Raw genomic sequence first — 13,337 nt, 5'->3', positions numbered from 1 at the left:
ATAGCCATTCATCCATATGTATTTTGAATTTTTTGGAATTAACATCCCAGAATTCGGGATTTATATGAAAGCATTCCCAGGAGGACAGTAGTATTTATATTTTGTTTGGTATTTACAATATATGTCTTCTTATGCCAAAAGAGCACAAGTTCACTCAATGCTATATTACGCTGGATAACAGTAAAGGAGAAGTTTGTTAAATACTAGACAAAACAACACAAGATTCAACCTGGACCAAGCCGCTACTATGTCATGCAAAAAAGAGATTCTCTTTTCCTTACCTCCAAGTCTCAGACAAAACTAGGGTGCACATGTGGTCAGACCTGTGGCAGTGCCTGAAAGAAAATATCTCTTGGATCCATCTAAAATTTGTTCCAGACCCTCATTTCAATCCAAATGAAGGTCTGTTTCTCTCCAGGCCCGGATATACACATTTTGTTGCTATAACTGTGTTCTCAGTGAAGATGGGAGCAATACCAAGCAGCCCAAAGCATTTTTTTCTTTCAAAGATTGGAAAAGAAAAGGGGTCAGGACATGGAAAGGCCATGGCTGTGATTGTTAATGTGAGAACACATCTGCTAGAGCTTTCAGAGGTCTGTTAAAATTAGGTCTGGATGTGGAGACAAATATATGGAACAAATGGCAGTGACTTGATTCATTTGAATCATTTGTGTGTGGGGAAGTCTTGAGGAGCAGATTTAGTTAAGCTAGAAACTCCTGTTTAACTTCCAACATGCAGAGAACCCATCGTTCATTCATTTCATTGGTCTAGCCTAAGTACATAACACCTGATCCTGTAGAGGCTATGAGCACACCGATACAGTTGAGTGATTTGTTGTATGTTATTGTGTCTCTATGTCTGTCGCAGTTACATGGTTTTCAATCGCACATTCTGTATATACATAAGATACACCAGCAAATGCGAGCGCAAGAGCTTTTACAGTACATGGCATATGTCACAGCAACAGTATTCCACAACCAGTCAAATCCAATTCAGAAGAAGCCCCTAAAAATCTCTAAAATCAGACAGCCTCAAACTCTTGCGACCCCTTTCAAAAGAAGCCATTTTTAAAGCTAGCCACTGTCTGTTACTCACAAGTACAAGACATGTTTCAGGCCATGATCTGAGAAATATCAACACTTATAAGATGTTGATCTTTCTCTGTGGAAAGGCAGACTACTGCCGATGCAAGTCATTTCAGTTGGTATGTGCTGGACTATTTTCAGCAACATTTAATGTGGAAATGAAAATATACTAATCTTTGGTAACATCATGTAAGAAAAATGAAAAAACCTGATGACAGCACATCATCCAACTAATTTTAACACACCAACAACCATGATTGAATTTGTCCTTTTGCCATGACTGGCAAGTAAGATGGGAAAATCTTCAGTATGCAATGGATTAATGTTATGTGCCATAAAGCAGAGACTGAAATTGAGGTAATAAGCCTGCTTACTCATTTCTACATTCTACGATGAAGAGGGGAGTAACTGAGGGCTTTGGGTTCGTCTCTAAACCTCTGAAAAGGGTCATCTTCCTTGGTGACCTCAGCCGGAATTGTTTCCCGAAAAGGAAATGACTGCAACCTCCACTGCACTTGGGTCATGAGCTAGACTTGAGCAGCCAAACTACAAAGAGCTTAAACTATTTATAGGAAAACACTGCTACAGTACAGTGATCAGGGGGAAAAGGAACCCTACAAGACGGAAAGACAGTCGGACGCCAAGGTTATACACCAACTGTCAAAAACCTCAAGGAGCCAAGCCTTTTCCCTGCTTTATTGTTTAAATCCATTTTCCCCGCCTCTCTGAAAACATTAAACTATCCTCTTACTTTTTACATTGTCAATTTTGACATTAAAAACAAGCAAGAATTAGCGCACCTACAAAGCTTTCTGAAGCAATAATCCAAGTAATTTAAGTACAAGACTAGAAAAAAAACATTCCAGTATTTAATTTTTTGACTCTGAAGAGATGAGTGTTTATGTTAATATTTTTTCAAAAATGTAAACTAACACAGAAATACTTAAAAATACTACCTCTCTTTTTGATAAAATTGAAAACACTCTTTCGTAATGGTTCAAAATTAATTTGTGATTGGCCCCTATAAGAAGGAACAGGAAACGGAAAAGCTCTTACTTTTGATAGCTGAGAGCTGATTAAAAGCTTGCTTACTTCTGTTTAGGGAAGAACCCTAAATCAGGCTTAAAGAACTTGGAGACTACACCAGTAGTCATTAGGTCAATTCTTCTGCAGAGTATATCTGCAGTTTAAGAATCTTTATCTAAACATGTGATATATCCCTATTTTCTACCTTTTTCAACACTAAGGATCCAAAATCTCTCCCATAAGTCAGCATGAGAGGGTACGGGAGAGACACAGAGAGAGACGACAGTAGGGGGAGAAAAAAAAAAAGAGAAAGAGGTTATAAAATAAAGGACTGTTCAAGAGAGGCAAAGGAGAACAGGGAGTGAGATGAGAGATGGAAGAGCAGCAAAGGTCTCACTAAGGAAAAAAAAAAGAAAAACATGGGGAGGAAAAGAAAAGCTGTGGAAGGCCAGAGACCTGTAGGCCTTGTGAATCATTGCCTAGTGTCAGAGGGCCTCATGAACCTGAAGCTCACTCGTAAATTGTGGAGAGAGATCCAGGAGAGACTGTGAGGAGCTTAGACTGGTCCGTGAAGATATTCATTGTCTACATTTTAGCTACCATCTGCATGACCCCAGGAACTGGTTACCTTGCATACTCAATGATTATCTTCTGTAAGAAACTATAGCCAGTATATACAGGTATATATTATTACAACATTATCTCATTGGTAACCATACCAATACATGCTTGGGGAAAAAAAATAGGTGGAAATGTGTGCAGACTTCTATAAATTTGCACGGTTTGGGTTTCAACATATGGAGCCGATTACAATACCAACAGGTGGCATAGATATTTCGGGCCATTACAGAAATAAAGAGTTAAGTTCCCATCAAATTTATACTTAAGAGTCATGTGGGGTCTAAACACAGGAGTAGTGACAGGCAATTGTTTCCAAGGCCAAAATCATTTGCTTTCTTGCTTACTTGCAGTGGAGCTGGTCTAATTCTCAGTTACAGCTCTCCCATCAACCATTAAGGTTAATATTATTGGAAATACTGACATCAAGCTGAAAAAACGAGAAGAAAAACACGCCTGTCCAAGCATTAGAGCAATGATCCGTCTCTAGTTCAATACGGTAACAGGAGAGCGGGCTAAAACAATCAGCTTTCCTTTCTTTCTCTTCCCTTCTCCCATTGGTGTCAACCAAAATCAGCCAAACATCTGCCATTCCTTCCCAGCAGAAGGGAAGGTTGTTTGTTTCCAAGCCAAGATCACTCGGTTATACAACCTCTGGACTTGTTTTGGTACAACTTCTCAGACAGGATATTACAGGAGAGTACAACGCCTTTTTTTCCCAACTGGAACCTCGTCGTCAGGGTAGAAACAGACAATAACTGGTGTACGAGACAAATGTAGATTGCATTACAAAGTCAATCAGACAATCCATAAAATTTCAGAACATTGTTAGCATACACATGCTAGACTCTGACAGTTCGGGAGTCTAACGAGTCTAACAATCCCACAGTTGAGATTTGGGCCTTATCACCTTGTTCCTCTTTAAGTGTTCAACTCAGTATAGTAGATTTAACTGGCCCACTAATTACTGAAGCCCTGAGCTGTGTATTCTAAGTCTTAGTTGGCTAGCCATGGAGACAGAAATATCAAGTCTAGAGTCTACCCAGTCCTCCTTAAGTGTCTGTGAGAAAGATACCAGTCCCCTATCCACAGTGTCACTCTGCCTCACCACTTCTTTATTATTGTTGTGGGCAAAATGATCAACTCCCTTCTTTTATCGACCCGCAGTTTCTTGTGTTTCTTTCCCTGCTTGTCAGAAGAGAACCTGATAGACTAATGAAAAGAAAGGAATACATGTGTACATCCTCTCTGTAAAATAAGACTCACAGGCCTTGGCCGATAACTGCTAAAATCTTCTGAGAGCAATGCATTAAAGGATCTAATTGTTCACTGGTTGACAGATGATCGTACCCAGGTCTTATGTCTCAAGTACCAACGGTATGGGCAGAAAAACAGTCTGGAATGATGGACATTCTGTGTAGCACGTCCTATCTGTGATGGAAGCTATTTATGGACTGATGAGAGGCAGTTCGCCAGAAATAACTCAAAAGCACCATTAGCCCTGAGCAGATCTGTTTCCAGAACACAAAAATCTTAAATTTTTTAATGTATTTTAGTAGCATGAAGAGAGAGGTCACTTTGCCTTATGGGATGTATGACAAAGGATCACTAGGTAGACATGGTCGTGAAATGAATGTGAGGTCACTTGCTCTGACAATGGTAGTTTGGGGGCGTGTGCGTGCTTGGTACTAACTGTGTCAGTGCTGTGGTGGTGTGAAGGAGTATCACTGTCCAGCAAGTTACATGAGGCAAGTCGTTCCATTGCAGAACAAGTATGTCTGATTGCTTTCACACTGCGGTGTGTAATGTGTCTGGAATTTTTTTGACGAATATGTACAGACGCACATGCACATTAAACTTTACCATTCTGTTCATCCAGCTCATTGCCAATCTCCTGGCCCATTATCTTCTGTCGGGTGATGACAGCTGCTAGTGCGTCCAAGCCTGCATCCTGGGCTGAGAAGAGAGGGGAAAGAAATCTGAAATATTATACATTTGAATAGGAGACAGAGAGAAAGATTATGCCATGCCAGAAAACAATACTCAAGCAAAATAGTCAACGTGACTACCAAAAGACTTATATGCACAAGAATCAATTTGTGACTTAGAAGGGGGGGGGGTACGAAAAATCACTATAAAGTTATACTGCAAACCTTTTTTTTTTTTAAAGTCAACCGTAAGAAGGGAGCAATTACAGTATACTGTACTGGTGATATAATGAGTCAACTATTTGGGAAATAGGAATGACAGACTGTTGGGGTCCAGCTCAGCTCATTGTGCCACATGTGAGTCATTCAGTACTTTACCCCACTCAGGCTAACTCCTGTTATTATAACTGTGGCAGGCCAAGGTGGAAAAGAAAAACTGTGAAGCTGAAGAGGAGAAGAAAAGAGAAGAGAAGAGAAGGCAAAGTGAAGAAAAGAAAAAAAGAAAAGAATAGAAAAGAAAAGAAAAAAGAAATGATTTGGCCTCTGTAGGTTTCCAAGTTTGACACACTCTCTACCACAGGAATTTTTTATGACCACAGGTTCAGGCGCTCATCATTACCCAACTCCACCAGAAATCCCACAGGGGACTAGAAACCTCCATGTGGTTTGGTTTCACTGTCTTAACAGGAATCTCTGATCCCAAATCGACAATAACCAGAGCCATAATGGAGACAGCAATGAAGTGTCACATGGAGTCAGGTGAACGAACGTCTGGGTGTTCAAGTCATGTCAGAGCCAGGAAACAGGAAAAAGCAGGCAATGGCGTACAATATGTCTTCCACATGATCACCTTTTATATGTTAGCATAGATCAGCATGACAAATACATTTCAGTTCATATCCTGTGTAGAATACTCTTTTATATATCACTTTTCTCTTCTCCCCATGTCCCAACTGTGTTATCTCGTTTGTGTCCTAGATAGACGAAAGGTAATGTACATTAAGAGATGTTATATATATTTATGATGGGGTTATCATACTGTATATGTTGGTGAGGTACATATTAAGGCAAATATGAGTTACAAATATTATCCCAGTGATGCAGAATAATGTTAAAACTATGGATGGTTGCTATAACCATATTTGTTAAAACAGCATACTTGAAAACATGTTTGCACGATCACACAATGGAACATACTGTCAGTAGAAGATTTTAGAAAGACAAGCGGTTTATCCGAAAATATTATCAGTCTCCCTGTTATTCAATCATGTGTCATTACCTTCAATGATTCGATGTTGCTGCTGTTTGATCTCCCCAAAGGTAAGCCCTCTGGTCTCCTCCGATTCGTTGACCAGCCAAGGGTTGGCCGCAAAGCCTCCACTTGCTCCTGCCCCTCCAGCCATCAACGTCGACCTACGAAACATCGTCATAACAAAATTTAGTTTCCAAAATGTTTCATGCAGCTCTTCAAGCTTTTTTTATTTTAAACAAGAGGACTGTCGTAAAAAATAAAAATATGTTTTAGAGACTATGAAATTACTATTCCTACCCAAAAAGCAGAGCAACCACTGTTAAAGTATCAAAGACAAATCCCCCATAAGTGCACTACAACTGAAACAGATTTCAAAAGTACTCTTGTTGTCTGTCAATCACCATTCCAGCACGCAAGTCCAAAACACTCATGTATCAGTGAGCTTTGGCTATATAAGTAAACACAGTCAATGTGCCAGGTTGGGATAGGGGTACAATACACATCTATATAACTCTTACACCAAACACATCTGAACAGAGAGTGTTCCCTTTTTCAATACTGTACTCTTTAGAACATTTTATGACAATAAAACCCTTCAGATCACCAAAAAAAAAATGTTGTTTGCTCATTTTGTCTTTTAAGTTTTTTAAATGATTGAAAAATACCAGGTTAGCTTGTGCAGTATGTAAACAGTGCATGTTAATCTGTCACAGGACTGTAGTCTGCTGGGGAGGTTTTGCTCTGACAAAGTGACAGACCAGAGAACTCTCTGCACTGTATAATGCAGTGCTAAACGCCACTGTGTGCTTTGAAAACTATTCTTCTGCTAATAGCTTAAAGCTGTGTTTCAGACCCCCCTCGTGGCTGTCTTGCGGTGATGGGTTCAGAGTCTCTGTGTGAGGCTGGATTTAACCACGTCTGCTGAGAGCAAGTCATCTGCTGGTCAATCCCATGAAAAGTGACCTGAGTCACATGTAGGGTTATCGGTTACTATTGACATAATAATAATACTACAATAAACTAAATGTGTTTGCTGTGGTTTTGATGTTTAGCTAGCATAATTCAGTCTTTCACTGGTACATTTAAACCCAATCTTTCAAATTCAAAAGTGAAAGCTTTTGAACGTCCTTCTTTTGCTTGGTTAAACCCCTTTTTATCTCGAGCAATGCATAAAACTGCTTTTATCTCACCCTAAATCATGCATCTCATAGTGCGATGACTACTTCAAGCTGCTTTTGAAGTGTTCAGTAAAGCGTTGTGAGACCATTCACAAAGCTGGCTGGCTGAGCCTGATACCATCAGAGGAGTAGGTGAAACATGGCATTCGGTGTAATCTCTCTGACACGTTTGATTATTATGACGCTGTGTGCCAGCCCTCCACTTCCTCCATGCAAGTGCCCAGTGTGTGAAGATCCAATTAACCAGTCAGTGGGGAGCACCAAACTCAGTCAGGCTCATCTCTTGGCAGCCACAAAGTACTAGACTGCCGCCATCGAGGCCTGAGTACCCGGGTCCTGACTGAGTGACTTGGACAGGCGAGATTTAACTAATTACAACTAATTCCAGCGCAATCAAACACAAAGGAAAGGTTAGTGAATAATGGAGGAAAGGTGGGTCTCAGGGGTGACGGGGTGAACTGAGCCTTCAAATCCAGGCGCCATGTCCTTCTTTTGCTTAGTCTGAAATGGAGATACTTAGAATGTATTGTTTCCAGGATAGATTAAAGTCCCCTCGGCAACCTCCATCTCTTTTCGTCTACCCAAAATGCACAATTTAAATTAAAAAAAGAAGAAGAAAAAGGAGCGGCTTAGATTATCCAAGCATGGCCAATCCACCCCCTCCCACATTTATTCCTCAGAGACCACACAGTGGGAATGGGTTCTACCCACAAATCCAAATTACCCACCACATATCACTATTAAATTTAGGTCACACTGAGCGAACTGAAAACCATATGACCACATGATTACAGTTTGCCAAGCTCATTTATTAGCAAATATCATTTGAGATTTTTTTTTTTTACAGAGCCTTTTATGTAATGGGGTGTGTGGTCTGTAAAAAGATGAAAGCCTGTGCAAAGCACCGCTAAGCAGATCAATCCCAAAACCAAAGCTTGTGAAAGATATCAGAGAAAGGCAGTCTCATATCAAGACATCAGTAAAGGTGGTCCTCTAAAATCTGCTGATCTGATGAAACTGTAATAATGGGTCTCATTCCACTGTCATTTCAGTTACTCCTAAAAAAAAAAAAAAATTAAAAACAAACAAACATCTATGGTCACGAACCAAAGTTTTTCTATAAATGTTGAGCCTCTGTAATGTAAAAACAACAAAACACTAATTCATAAAACAGATATGAGGAGCCAGAGGAAGTTAACAACATGACACCATTTCCTCTTCCTGTCCAAACAAAAATCACCGGGCTGGCACTAGGTCAAACCTTACACAAAGTAATGACTGCCTGCTGCCCAAGGTTCTTCAGAGCTGTCACATCAACATGGTATCAGATGATGAGGAGGATATCAGTGGTGGCATTCAGCTCCTTGATTAGCCCTACAAGTATTATAATAAATGCTCAGTGGAGAGTTAGAAACTGTAAACTCACTCCTACACACACACACACACACACACACACACACACACACACACACGTTTACATTCATATGAATGAATGTGTGTGCGTCGATTTCAGGAGGTGCCAAATGTGTGATCAACAGTGCAAAACGAGCAAATCTCTTAATGAAAAGAATTGGCTATGAAGTTAAGCACCTTGTCAGAATGGCAGACAGACAGACTTCCTTCCGAGTGATAGCACAGGGAGAGGTCACGGCACATGGGTCATACCAGATGTACAAAGACTTTCACAGAAAGTTAGTGACCGGTGACATATCATCAAAGCAGAGAACAGAGCCTATGACCTCTCTGGTCAAGGACATAGACAAGAGAATGAGGATTCATTATTTTTAATTGGGCAACCAGTGCTAGATTTTGTACATATTTAAAAAAAAAGATCTCAGACATGAAAATCACAAAATGAGAGGTGGCGTGTTCTGAGCACCTTGCCCCTCGAAGCACTATGCGGTGATGCTTGGTTTGGCCTTTCTGATACTGTTTAACAGTAACAGACAGAGCTGAGGGTAGACAAACATTCCAGGATTTTCTTGCACTACTTAAGCAACAAGCTGGCTATCCCAGCACTTTTTTTTTTTTTTCAAAAACAAAGTGCTTTCCATGTTGACTATTTCAGACAGCTTTGTAGTTTAAGAAATTGCCTTACATACGTATAATGAAAGTTCACAATCTACATTAATGAGCATTTGTTGGTGGTTTCTGTGGATAACTTACTGCATTCCTACCAGCTAGAGGGGGTTAAAGAAGAGGCACAAGTGAACTACTAGTATGAATTTAAGTGAAGTACTATATTGATAAATATGTTGAGATTCACATAAACCTTTAAAATTTGGATCTAATGGTTTAACTGTCAAAACATAATCCTAGTGTGATCCCACTCATAACAGCTGGGAATGCTTAGTAAGATTTTTAAATACTTTTTTCTTAAATTTTCCTCTCATTTAGGATAAAATAGTCTGCTTATATTTGAATACCTGGAAGGTTCTGGTTCTGTGATGTCTCCCTTGAAGGTGGCATTGAGCTGCTTCTCTCTGGTTAGCAGGTCATCAATGAGGTTCTGCCTCCTGTCAGCTTCCGACTGCATTCTGATGAGGCCACATTAAGGTCATGCAAAAGGTCAACATTACATTTAACACCTTTCTAATAGAAAACACTTCAGTTGTTAGGGTAGACCTTTTCAAAAACACTCTGATGCCCTCTATAGGAGCACAAATGCTACTGCAAGCAAAGGAAACCTCTATACCAAAACGTAATCTTGGTCTCATTATATCCACCACTTGGAACATTGTCAGAAGAAAGGATACATGCGCCGAGATGATGAAGCTCGCAACAAACCGTCTTTGAGTTGGTAAATATTCTGTTTCAGCTTCTGCAGGGATGCCCGTAGTGTCATGTTGATCTGGAAGACACAAGATATTCACACCAACCACTACTACTGAAACCTGACTATTTCAGGAGAAATTTCTAGGCAATGCCGCTTTAGTTGTGAATGTAACACCTTACCTTTGCAGGGTTCCCCCCTGTCCTCTGCTGCCTGTTCCGTTCATGAATGTTTTCTGCTATCTCCTGTGCCAGGCGACAAGTGGCATCATAGTTCTGTAACCTATAGTTCAATGAATGGAACCGTCATTATTGACTCATGACAAACAAGCAGACATGCATAAATGTACGTGGTTAATGTGGTAATGAAGAAAACAAAAGAAGACAGCTGACTTTTGCGTTTCCTAATTTTGCGCAACCTATGAAAATATAAGAATTGTATAAATACCTCACAGGTCAATGCAGTAAATGCAGGGTAGTCGGACTGACTAGCTCATAATGTCCAGTGTTCAATATTCAGACTGTCAGAGGGGTTTAATTATCTCGTTGGTCGTTTTTGATGCTGGAGTTTACTGTTGTTAAGCAAATATTTCATTAAGTGTCTGAAAAAGCTGAAGGAGCGCAACTGACAGCCTCAAAAGCTCTAGCTACCCTTTATTAGCATTTAATACAGTGCTAATGTATTGAATCGTAGGGTGTTGTTGTTGTTGGAGCTTTGTTTAGTTAGGTAGAGCGTCAGAGACTGAGCACAACAGTTACGTTAATCATCTGACATTTTAACACTGCCTTTTTCCTCTTTCGACTCTTCAAACGTTACCAAGTACTAACCTAAATATATAAATTCCTAGAAAATACGATTTCCCTCATCCTGGTCCATGACAGCCGTGCTAGATTCTCCAGCACATAAAAACATGATTATGTAATGGCTTGTTGAAGCCTTAAATAATTTCATTTGGCTAACATTAACGTTATAGCGAGGAGCTAGCTACCACTTTAGCTAGCAGGATACAAAAAGAGTAGCTATCAGGGTTAGTAATGTCCTTAGTAGTAGTTAATACATAAATCCATATAATTGAGCCAATGTATAGCAGCCTTTGAATGCATTACTTACCAAAGATCCTGAGACATTATGATAAATGATGACTATAAAGAGAAAATCAACTTAGTTTGAACCATCCGGCAGTAATCGGCAGCAAACTGTTGCTTGTTTGGGTGTGACGTCACTACGGAAACCTGCGAGGAACAGTTCTTCTTCCGCTTCTTTGAGGGTTTGAAGGCAGTTGTCATGCACGGTGGCATTACGACCCCTCGCAGTTTTATTCTCCTTCAGTGTCCACTCATTTTAAAGCCGTCTCTCCAGCCTAGTCGTCCTTAAAAAGCTGTATAACCATTTCCTTCCCTCGAACACTGTCTCAAAAATCTAATATACTCTTAACGTTGTCCTCCACCCGCCCTAGCTTCCGTAATTGTGTCATTATGTCCTGTTTTTAATTTATAAATTTCCTGCGTGATATAAGAATATGATCAGCTGTCTCAGCCAGTTGTCATGGATCACAAAGTTTTGTTTTCCTATGATGTAAAGTGAACTGTTAAGTTGCTGTGCCTAATTCTCAGCCTGCTTATTAGCCTATTATTCCCTCTTTCCGTGTTGTTCCCCTACTTCTTACCTACTCTGTTTTGGAGTGTTTTATCACATTTTCCCAATGCTGTTACCACTGTTGATTTACCACATTTACCATTTTTCCACACTATGCCTTTCCTCTTCATTTTTTAAATTTTAATACTATCTTCAACAATTTCTTTTTTGACTGCCTCTTTTGCCAATTTGTCTGTTCTCTAATTTCCCAGGAAACCATAAATGTGCCGGGACCTACATGAATGTGATATTTTTCCCTTGCTATTCTTGAGTTAGCAAACAAGATTTCATAAAGCAGATCCAGATGCCTTCTGGCTGCACTTGTCTTAATGCTTGCAAGGGCTGATACAGAATCACTACATTTTAATATATTGCTGGAATTAACTTGTTCAGTCCATTCTAATGCCACGAGCATAGCATACAATTCAGCAGCATACGCATTCAACTAATCAGTTGTTCTCTTGCTAAATCCGTCTTGGTAACTCGGCACGGCAGACCTTGTGTTATCTTTTTCCAGATCCTTTGATCCATCTGTAAAAATCTGATCACTGTCTTTGTATTTACAGTCTCTAAAACTACAGTAGGCTATTCACTGGTTAAATCGACTGTCTTATTACTGTGTTTAATCCTAAGTAGTTGCAGATCCACACAAGGATTTGCCCAGACTGGTTGCGCCAAACTCTTTATCATTTACTCCCATATCTTTTGCCCTTTGATCTCCTGTCCAGCCAAAACTTTGTTTTTGTGTCCTCTCCTTCTCCCAGCATGTCCGCAGCACCCTTTTTGTTGGATGACTATCTCCATTCCCTCTTAGGTTGACCCAGTAATTGGCCACCAGCTGTTCCGACCTAACCACAATAGCATTTCACCTGCTTCAACTTGGAGTGCACACACTGGGGAAGTTCTGGCAGCTCCCAAACACACTCTTAGAGCTCGAGCTTTCATAATATCCAGGTCTGCTAGCACAGATTTTGCTGCTGATCCATTTACAATACCTCCATTGTCTAATCTTGATTTTATTAAGGCTTCATAAAAATATTTCAGAGATTCAATACTTGCTCCCAAGACACCTCATGACATCTATCAGTTTTTTTTTAATTTTGTAACTACGTATTTAATATGTGCAAGCCAAGGAAAAGTTGACTCCAGGGTCGTGGTTTACAGTTTCAGAGAAATATAAAAAGGAGCATTTCATGCAAGGTTACAGATAAATTAGTATTTTATTGTTTTTATATCCTAAATTATGTAGGACATTTGCTTATGTCGATGGTTGTTTACCAAATGATATCCACAAAAGGGAGGCAAGAAAGTCCTGCATTCAAATATAAACAGCTTTCAAAGATAAAAACAGTTTAGCAATACCTGTACAACAGCATACATTCTCTAAACATGATTATGTTTGATGCTTTATGGAAGCAATTAACACACCAAACAAAATTAAACCTTTGACATACAGATAAAAAGAGGAAATCATCTCTTTAATACTTCACTTAATGAGCCTATTGTCTACCTCGCAAAAGAATACAGTCAACTTCAAGATCCAAGTCCAAAGAGTTGCAACTGATATACTATCATAGAAATGATGATGAATAATAAAAGTGTAAATCATTTCTGTGGAGACTCGAACTCAATCATTTCCTTGACAGGACAGTTCTTACTGCAAGACAGTCGAAACGAGTAATATGTTTGCTGTGGGTATTTACAACTCGATGCGGCTACATTTTCCACTCTTCAGGAAAATTCCTTTTCCTTGGATGAAGAGAGGTGGAAGACATGCTTACTTGGTTGGTATATAAGAGTGAGCACCTAAAGCGATGTCATGCAAACAGAACATTTTTCAG

At 39.7% G+C, this 13,337-nt stretch overlaps 1 protein-coding gene across 1 annotated transcript in view; it reads right to left on the bottom strand.

Annotated features, from left to right (window-relative positions):
* Positions 1-11,156, bottom strand: part of stx8 (syntaxin 8) — a 41,907-nt gene extending 30,751 nt beyond the window's left edge. Inside the window, exons 1-6 of the mRNA XM_040146637.1 lie at positions 10,972-11,156; positions 10,044-10,143; positions 9,845-9,939; positions 9,515-9,625; positions 5,938-6,071; positions 4,594-4,686 (exon numbers count right to left, since the gene is read on the bottom strand). Coding sequence (XP_040002571.1) covers positions 4,594-4,686; positions 5,938-6,071; positions 9,515-9,625; positions 9,845-9,939; positions 10,044-10,143; positions 10,972-10,988 — 550 coding nt within the window. The 5' untranslated portion in view covers positions 10,989-11,156. The remainder of the gene's footprint in view (positions 1-4,593; positions 4,687-5,937; positions 6,072-9,514; positions 9,626-9,844; positions 9,940-10,043; positions 10,144-10,971) is intronic.
* Between the last annotated feature and the right edge of the window lie 2,181 nt (positions 11,157-13,337).

The sequence above is a fragment of the Xiphias gladius genome, chromosome 15, assembly GCF_016859285.1.
Source record: "Xiphias gladius isolate SHS-SW01 ecotype Sanya breed wild chromosome 15, ASM1685928v1, whole genome shotgun sequence".
NCBI classification, from domain to species: Eukaryota; Metazoa; Chordata; class Actinopteri; order Istiophoriformes; family Xiphiidae; genus Xiphias; species Xiphias gladius.
The sequence above is the reverse complement of the archived record's forward strand: the minus strand, read 5'-3'. Positions and strand labels throughout refer to the sequence as shown.